The sequence below is a fragment of the Pseudophryne corroboree genome, chromosome 4 (assembly GCF_028390025.1).
Source record: "Pseudophryne corroboree isolate aPseCor3 chromosome 4, aPseCor3.hap2, whole genome shotgun sequence".
Taxonomy (NCBI): domain Eukaryota; kingdom Metazoa; phylum Chordata; class Amphibia; order Anura; family Myobatrachidae; genus Pseudophryne; species Pseudophryne corroboree.
The window spans coordinates 93,828,303-93,846,723 of NC_086447.1; the positions used below are offsets into that span (position 1 = coordinate 93,828,303).

Genomic DNA, 18,421 nt, shown 5'->3' on the forward strand with positions numbered 1-18,421 from the left:
GTGTTCCAGTTTAAAGTGTCTGTACAGCAGGTGAGTCTCTACTTTGTTTTTGATACTTCGTACATGTTCTTGTATTCTAATTTTCAAAGTTCTTTTTGTTTTGCCCACATATTTCTTGTGGCATGTACATTCTAACAAGTAGATCACAGATGTAATATTACAGTTCATGAATTCTTTGATTTTGAATTCTTGAGTACCGTCCGTATTGCAGAAGATTTTTCTATTAGGATTGAGGAACTTACAGATGTTGCAGTGTCCACACTTGTAAGATCCGATGCATTTGGGGAGAGAGTTGGAATTTCCCTCTGATGGGATTTCTCTTAACATGCTAGGCGCGAGAATGTCTTTCAAATTGCGTGATTTCCAGAAAACAAGTTCTGGTTGTGGTGGAAGGATCTTTTTTAAGATGGGGTCCATCAAGAGTATGTCCCAGTGGGTTCTTAGTGAAGTCCTGATGGTCTGTTCATAAGAACTATAGGTAGTAACAAAGGATATGGACTCCTTTGGTGCCGTGTTTTCCTTGTATGTCAGCAGATTCTCTCTCTCTAAGTTTCTCGTCTTGGTGACTGCTTCATCTAGTATGGTTTTCGGATAGAGTTTGTCCTCAAATCTTTTTCTGTATGTTCCAAGTTGTTCCTCACAGTCTTCGTTTTTGTTGCAATTCCTCTTTATTCTATGGAATTGTGAGTATGGGATGTTGTTCTTCCATTTTTTGGAGTGATTGCTTTTATAGTGAAGGTAGCTGTTCTTATCAACATCTTTTATGAAATTTTTTGTCTCTTCCTCTCCAATTAGAATCAGATCCAGGAATTCAATGGACTCTTTATTCAAATTGTAGGTAAAAGATAAGTTAAAATCATTAATTTGTAAGAGTTTAAAAAAATCCATAAATGATTCGGCACTCCCATCCCAAATGATCAGGATATCGTCAATGTATCTTTTATACATGACAATAGATTCCTTGAAGTGCTGCGTGGTGTATATGTGCTTCTCCTCCCATCTTCCCATAAATAAATTAGCGAAGCTAGGGGCAAAAATTAGTCCCCATAGCGGTGCCGCACCGTTGTAGATAAAATTTATCTAAAAACTTAAAATAATTCCGGCTTAAAATGAATTTCATTAAATCACAGATAAAATTCCTATGGGATTCGGTGAGGGTGTTGTCTTTGTCCAAGTATTCTCTGCTTGCCTCAATTCCCTTTTCGTGCTCGATACAGGTATATAGAGATTGTACATCAATAGTTATCCATATATATGACTCTTTCCATTTCACATTCTTGATTTCGTTCAGGACCATGGTAGTATCTTTAAGGTACGATGGTAGTTTTTTGACATACGGATTTAAAAACACATCCACATATTTAGATAGATTAGATGTAAGGCAATGTAAGATGTATCCCGGCAACAATTAGTCTCCTTGGTGGATTGGACAGGCTCTTGTGGATTTTAGGCAGGAAATAAAATATGGGGGTCGTGGGGTTGGATTGCATTAAAAAAGAAAATTCATCCTTTGCGATGACATCATTCCTCAGTCCCTGTAGGAGTAGGGACCTTAGTTCATCTATATATCGGTCTTTCGGGTCATCTGTCAGCACGGTATAGGAGTTGGAGTCTCCTAAGAGTCTCTGTGCTTCTTGTATATAGTTATCCCGATTCATAATCACCAACCCCCCCCCCCTTGTCAGCTGGTTTTAAAACGATTTGAATATTCTTCTGTAGTTTTCGCATCGCTTCTATTTCTCTGTTGTGTAAATTCTTGTTGATCACTGGTGGTGGTTCTGTCTCACATAGGTCCTTCTTCACTAGGTCATAGAAGACCCTAATATTGCTCCCCTTGGACTCTACTGGATAATAGATGTCCTGAACCGACTCAAATCTAGTGGCGAACAGGATTTTTTATCCGCAGGCCGAGGAACACGACCAAAAGAACATCCAAAAAGCACAATACAGGAGGACGTCAGACATGCCTCCCCACTAAAAAGACGTTTTGCAGAAGTAGAGGAAAACGGGGCGGTAGGAGGAAAGGAATTCAAGAAAAGGAACCTGTAATTTCCAATATAGGGGATAAAGGTATTTTCAACCTGTCAACCCATACCCTCACCAAACCGGAACAATCACTTCTCAGCAAAGGACTCTCCTTTGCACCATCCGAAGGGCTAAATAAATTCGACACTTTCATCGACCTTAATTAATTTGTACGAAAATTAACCCTTAAAAGACACTTCATGAAAAAAGAAAATGCCGTTATCTCTAACTACGAAGCAAACTCCAAATCCGGACTCAAACAAAAAAGCAAATATTATCCAGCAGAGTCCAAGGGGAGCAATATTAGTGTCTTCTATGACCTAGCGAAGAAGGACCTATGTGAGACAGAACCACCACCAGTGATCAACAAGAATTTACACAACAGAGAAATAGAAGCTATGCGAAAACTACAGAAGAATACTCAAATCGTTTTAAAACCAGCTGACAAGGGGGGGGGGGGGGGGGGGTGTCGGTGATTATGAATCGGGATAACTATATACAAGAAGCACAGAGACTCTTAGGAGACTCCAACTCCTATACCGTGCTGACAGATGACCCGAAAGACCGATATATAGATGAACTAAGGTCCCTACTCCTACAGGGACTGAGGAATGATGTCATCACAAAGGATGAATTTTCTTTTTTAATGCAATCCAACCCCACGATCCCCATATTTTATTTCCTGCCTAAAATCCACAAGAGCCTGTCCAATCCATCAGGGAGACCAATTGTTGCCGGGATAGACTCCCTTACATCTAATCTATCTAAATATGTGGATGTGTTTTTAAATCCGTATGTCAAAAAACTACCATCGTACCTTAAAGATACTACCATGGTCCTGAACGAAATCAAGAATGTGAAATGGAAAGAGTCATATATATGGATAACTATTTATGTACAATCTCTATATACCTGTATCGAGCACGAAAAGGGAATTGAGGCAAGCAGAGAATACTTGGACAAAGACAACACCCTCACCGAATCCCATAGGAATTTTATCTGTGATTTAATGAAATTCATTTTAAGCCGGAATTATTTTAAGTTTTTAGATAAATTTTATCTACAACGGTGCGGCACCGCTATGGGGACTATTTTTGCCCCTAGCTTCGCTAATTTATTTATGGGAAGATGGGAGGAGAAGCACATATACACCACGCAGCACTTCAAGGAATCTATTGTCATGTATAAAAGATACATTGACGGGGCGTGGCCTGACTGGAGAGACGGCTGGAAGCAGGAAAGCAGAGCTCCTGCTAAAACCATTTAAAATCTCCAGCTGCAACCAACTTAACTGGCCCCTTCCTACCTCTACAGTCCCCTCTATCGCTCTGGTTACCTGGGCACTTGGCCGCGGAGCCGGGAGACCGTTTTTACGGTCTTTGCGGGTTGGGGCCTGTGCCGGAGCCGCGGGCTAAATTTTCAACCAGGGCCCGACAAGAAGCTCCGTGAGCGGTGCGGGAACCGGAGCTGCCCGCGACAGCCGGAGCGTCTGGACCCCCTCACCCCTGTCTGCCGTGAGACCTCTAGGACCCCCCCTGTAACAAGGTTGGTGCGCCCACCAAAGCCTGCTGACACCCGGCGCCCGAAGAGACGGGGGGGACCCGCGAGGCCGCACTTCCGGTGCTGCGGCAGCGTGGCTCTCTCCCTGCCTGACGCGGACTCACGGTGAGGCGACAGTCTCCTCTCTGCACCCCTCTCCCCCTGACAATACAATATAAGCTGCTGCGGCCAGATGAGATGGGAGAGATTTGTATAATTGAAGAGACCTATGAGCTCCACAGTTAAAGGGGAAGGCTGGAAGAGATCAACTGACACGCTGGGTCTATTCCACTACAAGATTAACAAAAGCACCACAGACCTGCTAAGCCTTACTTCCCTCCATCCTCAGCTGATCAAATCCTTTCACCGAGCTGGCCATCTTCCAGACTACACTGCAGTGAGAGGGAAATGCCCCTATATCATCGCTATTGATTCTCAGAAGCTGTGCTGTCTCCCCAGTCTGCTGCCACAAAGTGAATTACATCTACTACCCCCCCTTGTCGCCACGTGTGTGGGAGGTGAGAACGACTAATCCATTACTTACTGATTAATCTTCCGTGGGCGTACTCATACGGCGATGCCGCTGGCCGGATTGCCGTTGTAATTGATATACCACACCACTGAATATACTTACCACGCTCTCTAAATCAACCTGCTCGCCCTCCCGCATAGATTGGCGACATCAAATTTATACCCGGTTAACACGATTACATCCCGCTGACAACTTGGTGAACTACGCCCATCCTCAGTTTGCCCTCAGTTGACACATTTCGCAACGATATGTAAACTTGCACCACCCGCAGCTGTGATGTAGAATTCTTCATTCTTTCATAGCCAAAGGCATACCATCCCACCTATCCGACCCTCATGAGCTCATAATTACTATTATGGACAAATTCTTAAGTTCTTCTGCACCAAAACCACAAAGATATAGAAGTGGAAATAAACGCGGGGAACCGAGCCCCGTCTCTCCGCCGCTGTCTTTCAATCCTGCCGGTTTAGACGACGAAGTTGAATCATCACCTACCATGGCCCCAAAAGCTCCCCCTGCTCCTCCTTCCTATTTGGAAATAGTGAAAGCAATCAAGGAAACCGTGGAACCGTTACTACAAGCACAGGCGGACAAATTTATGACTGCGGTATCAGACCTTAAATCAGAGCTTGGGTCTATGACTCGCAGAATCTCAGTGAATGAGAATAGGATTGGAGCCAATTTCAAAGAAATCGAAGATCTCAAGGAACAGGTCGTATCTTTAACATCTTCACGCCAACATATGATGATGAAGATAGACTACCTGGAAAATCGTTCGAGACGTAACAACCTGAGAATTGTGGGCCTTAAAGAGTCACTGAAAGGCCCTGATCTTCTAAAGTTTTTACTCTCCGACCTCCCAGGCCTCCTAGGCATCCCGGAAGAACTATCTTCGATGGAGATTGAACGAGCTCATAGACTGGGTCCGCCACGTGACTCTAACCAAACTAGACCCCGCCCGGTTATCTTTAAATGCTTAAACTTTAGACATAAAGAACAGATGTGGTCTGCGGCGCGAAGCCAAGGCCCACTTCACTGGGATGGTCAACGGCTGTTTCTCTTCCAGGATTATTCAGCAGAAGTCTCTAGAGCCAGAAGAGAAATGTCTCCACTATGCTCTCACCTAGTGAAAAGTGGTATCCGATTTGCCCTCCTTTATCCTGCGCGACTGCGCATTTTCACTCCGCAAGGTCAGAAGGATTTCACTTCAGTGGACTCAGCTAAGGAATTTATGACGGAGCTCGAAGGACCCATGCGGTCACCCTCAGCCTCACACCCGTCTACTCCGAGCAGGGCCGACGATAACAATTGAAACTGGATTTCAGGTCTTAATCCATATTATTATGTGGATCGATATAGTTGATGTTTCTCATCTATTGCGGGTGGATTTGATTTGGTTTACCTACTACCGTGTTAGTTTAGTAACCACTCCATTCTCTTTCTATAAGGGTCATAATGATGTTTCTTAAAGTTCATTATCTAGGTATTGCCTGTTGGTTATGCTGTTATTCCCTTTCTTTTTATCTCTGTTCTACATTGCAGCGACCCCATGCAGACAGTATATACTGATGCATGCTGGTGGGAACGCTCCCATATATTGTTCTTGTCTTAACCTTTATGTTTACTTTCCTTTCTACTTTCTGACTTTTTCTTTCTTCTTCTCTACTCCTCCTTCCCTGAAGATGCTTAGCTGGTGGGGATGGGAACTGTCTGTGTTCAGGATACTCTGGATTAATTATATAAGGAGGCTTATTGTCTCAGGACCTGACACGGCCCTTATGTATTCTCCTGCTGGTGGTATAAATGTCACAACTTAATATAATATCATGGAATGTCAGGGGTATTAATTCTCCTATTAAACGGAGACGTATCCTTACCTACTTAAATAAAATAAAAGCGGATGTCTCTATGCTTCAGGAGACGCATCTGACCCCAGCTGAACACGTTAAACTCACCATGCTTAGACAAGAAGCTGTAGCTTTTTCTTCATTCTCCTCTAAGGCGAGAGGGGTTGCGATCCTTTTCAGTAAGGGGGTGGCCTTTGACGTACACCATCAGATTATTGACCCTCTGGGTAGATACATTGTCCTAGATATAACTTTGGAGGGCACCATACTGACCTTGTGCAACATTTATGCCCCGGCTGTCTATGATAAATCATTCTATCTAGAAATAACAAATATTCTCCGCCCATATTCGCATACCTCCCTTATTGTTGGAGGAGATATGAATATGGTATCCTCTCTGGTCTTGGACAGGAAGGGTGCCTCGTCTCAGAGGACCCGACTTCCCAAGATCAATCTAGATTACATGTCTGCACAACTGGGACTGATTGATATATGGCGTCTTCATAACCCTATAGAATTGGAATATACTTACTACTCTTCAACCCATAATTCCTTTTCACGTATTGATTATTTTTTCGTTTCCACTGATCTGACCCCCAGGATCATTGAGGCAACTATTAACCCCATAACCATTTCAGACCATGCCCCTATATCGATAGTACTACAAGGTAGACTCACTTTAGGTACTAACTCACATTGGAGATTCCCTGCTAAGATGGCGGCTTCTCCAGACTTTAAAACTATGCTGACGACATCCTGGGAATCTTACGCACTTAATAACTCTACCCACGCGTCTGATCCCGCCTTGTTTTGGCAGACAGCCAAAGCTGTCTTACGAGGAGACATAATTGCATACATGGCGAAATATAGACGAGACCAAGACGCCGCATACAGGACGGCACAGTCTGAACTCACTTCCTCATTTCAAAAGTTTAAAGCCTCACCCACGTTATTTAACAAGCAGAAATATAGGGACGCTAAGATCCAATTTGATCATACTCTGACACAAATGGACAATAAATTCCTTATTGCAGGAAAATATAAATTTTTTCAATATGGAGATAAGCCTAGCCGAATGCTTTCCAATCTACTTAAATCTGATAAGGGGCCCCAACATGTAACAGCTCTGAAAGACCCATCCTCTGGTATACAATCTGAAGGGAAGGCGATCACAGATATTTTTCACTCCTTTTATACCGATCTTTACTCACACAGCGACATCGAACAACCTACTAAAAACTCCTTTTGGGAAACCATACAGCTGCCTCAGATCTCCCCAGATCAGTCGGACTCTCTCACGGCCCCTGTCACTGTCACTGAAGTGACAGAAGCTATTAAAACCCTTAAACCACTGAAAACCCCGGGCCCAGATGGTTTATCCGGGGAATTCTTTAAATTGCTCTCTCCTAAAATAGTGGACTCTCTAACGGCCTTTTTTAATTCTATTTTTTCCAACCTTACCATCCCACAGTATTTCAACACGGCCCTACTTCGAGTTATACCCAAACCTGGTAGAGACCCGCTCCTCCCGTCCTCTTACCGCCCTATCTCCTTGCTTAATGTAGACTACAAACTGTTTACTAAACTGTTGGCGGATCGCCTAAAATTTATCCTGCCTGGAATGATTCATGAAGATCAAACCGGTTTTATCTCAGGCAGACACTCTGTAACCAATATCCGTAAGGTTCTGACAGTTATACAGTCCCTGAGCAGGGTGGAGACAGGTTATCCCGCTTTCCTATTGTCATTGGACGCCGAAAAAGGCATTTGATTTGGTGACGTGGGACCACCTGTTTGAGACACTCCAACGTTTCGGATTTCCTGACAGATTTATAGCCGTTATACGCACTATCTATCATAATGCATCTACACAAATTTTCACAAACAGATATCTATCACGGCCCTTAATGATCCATAGGGGGACTAGACAGGGATGCCCCTTATCCCCTCTGCTTTTTGCGGCTGCATTAGAACCATTGGCCATAGCACTGAGACAATTACCAACCTTTTCGGGGATCTCGGTAGGAGAAAGAGAAGTTAAACTTGGATTATTCGCAGATGATATGATCTTATTTGTCTCCAACCCCCGTACTTCGATACCAGCTATTTTCGACACCATACACTGTTTTAGTACCTTTGCTGGCTACCGCATAAATACACATAAATCTGAATTACTCCCACTGACTAACATAAAAGACCCCCACATCTATACTGAATTCACTTCCCAATTTACGCTGACCCCTACTAAACTAAAATACTTGGGTATTTATATCCCTTCAGAACTCTCCCGGCTGTATATATTCAATTACACTCCCATTATCCAACAAATTAAAACACGATTAGAAACCTGGAAAGATCTTAAACTTTCTCTACTAGGCAGGATAGTGGTGATAAAATCCGTTATATTCCCTAAATTGGCTTATTTGCTCCAAATGCTCCCTGTTACGATTACTAAACAAGACTCCCTACTCTGCTCGCAAATATTTTCAAAATTCATATGGAAAAACGCTAAACCTCGCATGCCCAAAGCCCGAACTTATGTTAACAAACGAAAGGGTGGTCTGAGTATGCCCAATGTGACGATGTTTGCTAGAGCAGCACTATTTAAATTCGCCTCAGATTGGCTGCTCCGGTCAGATCTATCTACGAACCTGGAATTGGAAGAAGCATTATTTGTTCCTTACTCCCCTGCAGCGTTGCTTCACACACCACTCTCCAAACTACCCCAGGAACTAAAGACTAATATTCTATTTTGGGATACTTATAGGGCCTGGATCTCCACTCATAAATTATTCCATACTAACCCTTTTGAGTCACCGTATATTCCCTTATGGGGCAACCCTAATTTCCCCTCTTCTTTAGATAATCGCCACTTTTACACATGGAAGTGTAAAGGAATTTATTCTATCAGGGATGTCTTTGATCCTGGTGGCCAGATGCTCTCCTTTCAGCAACTACGTGACAGATTTTCTTTGCCCCACACTAATTTCTTTATGTATCTCCAAGCGCGCCATTACATTACCTCCCTAGGTGACCCCTTGGGTAAAAAGGCCTCTACTCGAACAATACTCGACACTCTCACGTTCTGCAGACATAACCCATTCAAAATTCGCTATCTTTATAGTGACCTGATTGAGAAGTCGGCCCCTTCTTGGTCCCCTCTCTCTGCTTCATGGCGGCGGGAACTCCCGGAGGCACCCGCGATGGGCGAAGTGTCTAAGAACACTGAACTGGTCCTCAAAGCTCTAAAATCCGCCACACTACAAGAAATACATTTAAGAACTTTAAACAGGATGTATATAGCCCCCTCTCAAAGACAACACTTCCGCCCCGGTGAGACGGGCAATTGCCCTAAATGTGGAGGGAGTGGAGCATCCCTTACGCACAATTTCTGGTTATGTGGGAAAATTAAACGGTTCTGGCGTAAGATTCTCCAATATCTATCCCGTGTACTTAAATTACCCCTTCCAGAAGAGGTGGGCCCGTTGCTGTTTGCGGACTTTTCGCCCTGGTTGTCGAAGTTTGACCTCGCTTCTATGATTCCGCTGCTGACTGTGATGGTCACGGTGGCGAAACAGGTGATACTGAGACATTGGATATATAAAACTGCTCCATCAATGGGAGAATGGGAATCTGCCTTATTAGATGCACTGTTTTGTGAGAGGCGAATGGCAACTTTTCAAATTGAAAATGGAGTGACGCTTTTCCACAAAAAATGGGGAACCTATATAGAAACTTTACCCCTAGACAGGCGTGAATGTATCTGGAAGGTATTCCGTGACACTACATGGTATTGGACTAGTCGGACAGTGGGAACCATTACTTAACCACAGGTGGGCTGAAAGATAGATCTAAATGAGGAAGAGGCAGTGTCTACAAAAAAAATTGTAAAAGATGTTGATAAGAACAGCTACCTTCACTATAAAAGCAATCACTCCAAAAATGGAAGAACAACATCCCATACTCACAATTCCATAGAATAAAGAGGAATTGCAACAAAAACGAAGACTGTGAGGAACAACTTGGAACATACAGAAAAAGATTCGAGGACAAACTCTATCCGAAAACCATACTAGATGAAGCAGTCACCAAGACGAGAAACTTAGAGAGAGAGAATCTGCTGACATACAAGGAAAACACGGCACCAAAGGAGTCCATATCCTTTGTTACTACCTATAGTTCTCATGAACACACCATCAGGACTTCACTAAGAACCCACTGGGACATACTCTTGAGGGACCCCATCTTAAAAAAGATCCTTCCACCACAACCAGAACTTGTTTTCCGGAAATCACGCAATTTGAAAGACATTCTAGCGCCTAGCATGTTAAGAGAAATCCCATCAGAGGGAAATTCCAACTCTCTCCCCAAATGCATCGGATCTTACAAGTGTGGACACTGCAACATCTGTAAGTTCCTCAATCCTAATAGAAAAATCTTCTGCAATACGGACGGTACTCAAGAATTCAAAATCAAAGAATTCATGAACTGTAATATTACATCTGTGATCTACTTGTTAGAATGTACATGCCACAAGAAATATGTGGGCAAAACAAAAAGAACTTTGAAAATTAGAATACAAGAACATGTACGAAGTATCAAAAACAAAGTAGAGACTCACCTGCTGTACAGACACTTTAAACTGGAACACAATTCCAATCCAGAAGAGATGACCTTTAAAGCCATCGAACACGTGACCAGTGGCGAAAGAGGCGGAGATCTGGCCAAGAAGCTCTCCCAAAGATAGATGTTCTAAATATTTCAACTGAAAACTGCACACCCCATGGGCTTCAATGAGGGATATGAGATCGCCCCATTCTTATGAGAGAAGTACCCCCTTCAAAACTCTTCTGGATGCAGACAAGCTACTTCTTCCTTTTCCAAGCACGATTCACTTCATCGGATTTATTTCTCCGATTATCACTATATGTAAAACACTGTATATAGTTGCTAATTATCCTAATAAAAATCTTTAATAGTATGTGCCTGACTAATTTCACTATATGGTACAGTCATACCGCACTGGTCTTACGCCCAATCCCGTCCGATCTTGGAAGCTAAGCAGTGTTGGGCCCAATCAGTAACAAGTGGGTAACTACTTGCGAATATTGGGTACTGTATAAGAGCGAGCCTTGTCAGGCTCCGAATAATACTAATATATTTATACACGGTTAAAATCATCACTGCACAGTAATTTATTATAATAATAATTAATTAAGCACATTATCAATCTTCACGATCAGTCATACACACATGCACTATCTATATATGTCACTAAGAATTAGTATATGACTGATTATTTTCATCTTTTCACTGGTTTTATCCTCTTTAATATGATTCCACACTATCTAGCACATATGCACGTAACTAATGTCGGATATCAGGTTAAATTTATATATCTTCACCGACTATCACCATTTCTAAAATTATCCTCAATCTTATGCCTATATGACGGGTACATTGTTATTTGTTACACCTTAAGCCCAAAATGGATTTAAAATATTTTTTTGCTACATAGCGACTAGTGTAAATATAATATATGGATTAACTCCACAATTAACCTGTATTCTCCACCTTGATATATGGGTAGAAACATCACGTTTCTGCAACAATTGCCATTTACATTATTACCAGACTCCCCCAATATAAAGTATTAGATCACAGTATGATAATTAAAAATCTTTTAATAAAATAGACACTAACATATGCATTTCTTTATTTCTACTTTTATATATGTGCGCTGTTTCCAAAATGGAATTCTGCACTGTTATATTCACTGGATGTCAAAGACTTCAACAAAATGGCCGCAGTAATGATTGATAATAGATGACAATTCCAGCTGTCAAAGAGTGAAATCCAGCACTGCTACATGTCCCAGATATCAAAATCGTCTATAAAATGGCCGCCGCGATGATTGACAAACTGCCCAGCCTATACACGCTACAGATGAGGATCCTGTTCGGGACCGGAAGTGACGCGACGGCAATAGCGGAAGCGGGGCAGAGAAACGTAAACACACTCATCCACTGACCGGAAGCGTGGCGCTTATGCGCACGCGCAATAAGAAGACTCCTACAAAGGAAGTGGGGCGGAAGTGACGTCGGGCCCGTCCCCGGACTGATTTTCTAATGTTTTATACATTCTAAAACTCGTTTTTTCTTTTTAATAAGTTCTATGAGGTTGTCATTTAGTATACTACGTCTTTCTTATGCCTGTGTTAAAAAAAACTTACATGGAGCAATAGTATCAGTCCTTACAGGAAGTGATGTCACAATTATCCTTTCTTAATTACATGTGCTAAAAATAAGAGTGCCTGTTCAGTAGTCCCATACCCCTTGATGAAGTCTGAGTGACGAAACGCGTTGGGTGTACCTCCATTGACTCTCCACTTTTTAAAAAGATAAGCAGCACTCTTTTATTGGATATTTTACCATTTACTGCCTTTTTATTATATGTATTTTTTTTTTTTAGTAATCCTTTTATCTGTTATTAATTAATAGCATACGTCCTCTGGCTTTTAACCCACCCTGACATTCATTATAGTTGGTTTTATATTATACCTTGGTTTTATTGTTGTATAAATAAATATATTGTTATTTTTTACGTATCCAGTAAGTCTCCTCATATTTATCATATTTTACTAGACACCGTTGGTCGCTGAAACCCTTATCCCCCTTTTTTTGCATTGTTTAGTTAAGGCAGTTTATCCCTGCCTAATACTTAAGGGTTAGCTGACGCCTTGAATTATTTAAGGAGTGTCTGATTTTGTTGTTTTATATTAATCTATTTCACATACACCTGTGGCGCCATACTCCCACTACCCAATATATATATATATATATATATATATATATACATTTATAAACATACATACAAATGCATACACACATACTTTACACTTGGGTTGCATTACAGCTTCACAGACATCTGAGATATGTTATTGCTGTGTGTTGGGGATTCCCTCTCTTCTTCACACTGACAACTGAAGGCCATTCTTATATAACCTGCACACCTTGCTCCGTCTGCAGGGCACTGCGGGTGCGTAAGAAGACTGCGGGGGAAAAGATGCCCGTTCCGATGATTGGGGACATTGTGGCGACAGAGCTATCACACATGCAGGCCTATATCCGCTTCTGCAGCTGTCAGCTGAATGGGGCCTCTCTGTTACAGTCCAAAACTGACGATGAACCAGAATTTAAAGATTTCCTAAAGGTTGGTTTTTACACTTCCCAGCGTGACACTTGAAGCTTCCTAATACTTTCTATAGACTGTAGTTTTATGAGGTTTCCTGTATATTCTCTCTAATGGGTTATTTGGCTGCTCCCCAGAGGCTGGCCACTGACCCGCGCTGTAAAGGGATGCCATTATCCAGCTTCCTGCTGAAACCCATGCAGAGGATCACTCGCTATCCCCTCATCATAAAGAACGTGAGTACCCAGCCAAGTCCATCTATTCCCAGAAATAGTCCCCTCTCTCTTCACCTGTGGCGTTTGCTTTGGTCCTAGATCCTGGAGAATACCCCGGAGTCTCACCCGGATCACGCTAACCTGAGATTCGCCCTGGAGCGGGCAGAGGAGCTGTGCTCTCAGGTCAATGAAGGTGTGCGAGAGAAGGAGAACTCCGACAGGCTGGAGTGGATACAGGCCCACGTCCAGTGCGAGGGGCTTATCGAGGTGAGTGCACATACCGCCCACTCTGCTGGCCTGCAGTGTACCCACATACCGCCCACTCTGCTGACCTGCAGTGTACCCACATACCGCCCTCTGTGCTGGCCTGCAGTGTACCCACATACCGCCCACTCTGCTGATCTGCAGTGTACCCACATACCGCCCTCTGTGCTGGCCTGCAGTGTACCCACATACCCCCCACTCTGCTGGCCTGCAGTGTACCCACATACCGCCCACTCTGCTGATCTGCAGTGTACCCACATACCGCCCTCTGTGCTGGCCTGCAGTGTACCCACATACCGCCCACTCTGCTGGCCTGCATTGTACCCACATACCGCCCTCTGTGCTGGCCTGCAGTGTACCCACATACCGCCTACTCTGCTGGCCTGCAGTGTACCCACATACCGCCCACTCTGCTGGCCTGCAGTGTACCCACATACCGCCCACTCTGCTGACCTGCAGTGTACCCACATACCGCCCACTCTGCTGATCTGCAGTGTACCCACATACCGCCCTCTGTGCTGGCCTGCAGTGTACCCACATACCCCCCACTCTGCTGGCCTGCAGTGTACCCACATACCGCCCACTCTGCTGATCTGCATTGTACCCACATACCGCCCTCTGTGCTGGCCTGCAGTGTACCCACATACCGCTCACTCTGCTGGCCTGCAGTGTACCCACATACCGCCCACTCTGCTGGCCTGCAGTGTACCCACATACCGCCCTCTGTGCTGGCCTGCAGTGTACCCACATACCGCCCACTCTGCTGACCTGCAGTGTACCCACATACCGCCCACTCTGCTGGCCTGCAGTGTACCCACATACCGCCCATACCGCTGGCCTGCAGTGTACCCACATACCGCCCTCTGTGCTGGCCTGCAGTGTACCCACATACCGCCCTCTGTGCTGGCCTGCAGTGTACCCACATACCGCCCACTCTGCTGGCCTGCAGTGTACCCACATACCGCCTACTCTGCTGGCCTGCAGTGTACCCACATACCGCCCACTGTGCTGGCCTGCAGTGTACCTACATACCGCCCACTCTGCTGGCCTGCAGTGTACCCACATACCGCCCACTCTGCTGGCCTGCAGTGTACCCACATACCGCCCACTCTGCTGGCCTGCAGTGTACCCACATACCGCCCATTCTGCTGACCTGCAGTGTACCCACATACCGCCTACTCTGCTTGCCTGCAGTGTACCCACATACCGCCCACTCTGCTGGCCTGCAGTGTACCCACATACCGCCCATTCTGCTGACCTGCAGTGTACCCACATACCGCCCACTCTGCTGGCCTGTAGTGTACCCACATACCGCCCACTCTGCTGGCCTGTAGTGTACCCACATACCGCCCACTCTGCTGGCCTGCAGTGTACCCACATACCGCCCACTCTGCTGGCCTACAGTGTACCCACATACCGCCCACTCTGCTGGCCTGTAGTGTACCCACATACCGCCCACTCTGCTGGCCTGTAGTGTACCCACATACCGCCCACTCTGCTGGCCTGCAGTGTACCCACATACCGCCCACTCTGCTGGCCTACAGTGTACCCACATACCGCCCACTCTGCTGGCCTACAGTGTACCCACATACCGCCCACTCTGCTGGCCTGCAGTGTACCCACATACCGCCCATTCTGCTGACCTGCAGTGTACCCACATACCGCCCACTCTGCTGGCCTGTAGTGTACCCACATACCGCCCACTCTGCTGGCCTGCAGTGTACCCACATACCGCCCACTCTGCTGGCCTGTAGTGTACCCACATACCGCCCACTCTGCTGGCCTGTAGTGTACCCACATACCGCTCACTCTGCTGGCCTGCAGTGTACCCACATACCGCCCACTCTGCTGGCCTGCAGTGTACCCACATACCGCCCTCTGTGCTGGCCTGCAGTGTACCCACATACCGCCCACTCTGCTGACCTGCAGTGTACCCACATACCGCCCACTCTGCTGGCCTGCAGTGTACCCACATACCGCCCATACCGCTGGCCTGCAGTGTACCCACATACCGCCCTCTGTGCTGGCCTGCAGTGTACCCACATACCGCCCTCTGTGCTGGCCTGCAGTGTACCCACATACCGCCCATTCTGCTGGCCTGCAGTGTACCCACATACCGCCCACTCTGCTGGCCTGCAGTGTACCCACATACCGCCTACTCTGCTGGCCTGCAGTGTACCCACATACCGCCCACTGTGCTGGCCTGCGGTGTACCCACATACCGCCCACTCTGCTGGTCTGCAGTGTACCCAGATACCGCCCACTGTGCTGGCCTGCAGTGTACCCACATACCGCCCACTCTGCTGGCCTGCAGTGTACCCACATACCGCCCATTCTGCTGACCTGCAGTGTACCCACATACCGCCTACTCTGCTTGCCTGCAGTGTACCCACATACCGCCCACTCTGCTGGCCTACAGTGTACCCACATACCGCCCACTCTGCTGACCTGCAGTGTACCCACATACCGCCCATTCTGCTGACCTGCAGTGTACCCACATACCGCCCACTCTGCTGGCCTGCAGTGTACCCATATTCCACCCACTCTGCTGGCCTGCAGTGTACCCATATTCCACCCACTCTGCTGGCCTGCAGTGTACCCACATACCGCCCACTCTGCTGGCCTGCAGTGTACCCACATACCGCCCACTCTGCTGGCCTGCAGTGTACCCACATACTGCCCACTCTGCTGGCCTGCAGTGTACCCACATACCGCCCACTCTGCTGGCCTGCAGTGTATCCACATACCGCCCACTCTGCTGGCCTGTAGTGTACCCACATACCGCCCACTCTGCTGGCCTGCAGTGTACCCACATACTGCCCACGCTGCTGGCTTACAGTTTACCCACATACCACCCACTCTGCTGGCCTGCAGTGTACCCACATACCGCCCTCTGTGCTGGCCTGCAGTGTACCCACATACCGCCCACTCTGCTGGCCTGCAGTGTACCCACATACCGCCCACTCTGCTGGCCTGTAGTGTACCCACATACCGCCCACTCTGCTGGCCTGCAGTGTACCCACATACCGCCCACTCTGCTGGCCTGTAGTGTACCCACATACCGCCCACTCTGCTCGCCTGTAGTGTACCCACATACCGCCCACTCTGCTGGCCTGCAGTGTACCCACTTACCGCCTACTCTGCTTGCCTGCAGTGTACCCACATACCGCCCACTCTGCTGGCCTGCAGTGTACCCACATACCGCCCACTCTGCTGGCCTGTAGTGTACCCACATACCGCCCACTCTGCTGGCCTGTAGTGTACCCACATACCGCCCACTCTGCTGGCCTGCAGTGTACCCACATACCGCCCACTCTGCTGGCCTACAGTGTACCCACATACCGCCCACTCTGCTGGCCTGTAGTGTACCCACATACCACCCACTCTGCTGGCCTGCAGTGTACCCACATACCGCCCACTCTGCTGGCCTACAGTGTACCCACATACCGCCCACTCTGCTGGCCTGCAGTGTACCCACATACCGCCCATTCTGCTGACCTGCAGTGTACCCACATACCGCCCACTCTGCTGGCCTGTAGTGTACCCACATACCGCCCACTCTGCTGGCCTGCAGTGTACCCACATACCGCCCACTCTGCTGGCCTGCAGTGTACCCACATACCGCCCACTCTGCTGGCCTGCAGTGTACCCACATACCGCCCACTCTGCTGGCCTGCAGTGTACCCACATACCGCCCACTCTGCTGGCCTGCAGTGTACCCATCTCCTGCACTGTGGGGGAGGGAGACAGTGTGTAGGGTACTATATGCACATGCTGTGTTTACTAATATACCATATACTGTACTGTTTCTGCATATACCTTTTGGGACACACTGGCGTACACAAGGGGTGAGCTCCCTGTGAGCTGCGTCCCCCAAGTGACTGTTTATACACCTTGCTGGAATAGGCACCATATACCTGATATGCGGAGTGTCGTGCTACCCACCTGAGTGTCACTTACCTGTGTAGTTACATACAGTGTGTGTACATTGTCCTCACCAGTCACAGTGCCTGTGCTGTCCCTCTTTCAGCAGATCATCTTTAACTCCCTTACAAACTGCCTGGGGCCTCGGAAGATCCTGCACAGCGGCAAGCTGTACAAGACCAAGAGCAACAAGGAGCTTTACGGGTTCCTGTTCAATGACTTCCTGCTCCTCACGTACATGGTCAAGCAGTTTGTGTCTTCCGGGTCCGACAAGCTTTTCAGCCCCAAGACCCACGCCCAGTACAAGATGTACAAGACGGTAAGACTGGAGATGTGTCTCTGTGGAACATCCTGATAACACAGGCCTGCAGAATGCTGCTTTTTATAAAGACCCCCGGTCATGTGTTGTGCTCCGTAAGCTGGTACCTCTGTGTTCTATGACGGAATGTTGGCGAGCACTGAGCCGCAGACAGCTGCATATGTGGGGCAACCTATAAGATCAGCCTGTTATGTATCTGTATCTAACTTTACCACTATGGGGGACATTTACTAAGCAGTGATAAGAGTGGAGAAGTGAGCCAATGAAGAAGTTGCCCATGGCAACCAATCAGCACTGAAGTAACATCTATAATTTGCATACTATAAAATGAAAGAGAGCTGCTGATTGGTTGATGGGGTAACTTCTCCACTGGCTCACTTCTCCGCTCTTATCACTGCTTGGTAAATGTCCCCCTAAATCTGTAAACTTCAACACTACTTTTATACTGTGACAGATTTTATTTTACATTTCCCTAAAACTTATCGGAATAGATGAACAACCATTTTGTTTAGGAAACCCTTTTAAGGCATTACATGGTATCCCCCACATTCCAAGCATCCCTAGT

At 46.4% G+C, this 18,421-nt stretch overlaps 1 protein-coding gene and 1 pseudogene across 7 annotated transcripts in view; both read left to right on the forward strand.

Moving 5' to 3' along the window:
- ITSN2 (intersectin 2) overlaps positions 1–18,421 on the forward strand; it is a 398,370-nt gene that overhangs the window by 366,335 nt on the left and 13,614 nt on the right. For 5 of the 7 annotated variants that reach the window (XM_063915271.1, XM_063915270.1, XM_063915275.1 and 2 more), the window contains 4 exons: positions 12,972–13,155; positions 13,272–13,370; positions 13,449–13,616; positions 17,644–17,856. In XM_063915271.1, the coding sequence (XP_063771341.1) occupies positions 12,972–13,155; positions 13,272–13,370; positions 13,449–13,616; positions 17,644–17,856 (664 nt within the window). Of the gene's footprint in view, positions 1–11,732; positions 12,452–12,971; positions 13,156–13,271; positions 13,371–13,448; positions 13,617–17,643; positions 17,857–18,421 lie in introns of those variants that run through there. The other 2 variants (XM_063915272.1, XM_063915276.1) reach the window with 2 other exon arrangements.
- On the forward strand, positions 10,948–11,067 carry LOC134912757 (5S ribosomal RNA; annotated as a pseudogene).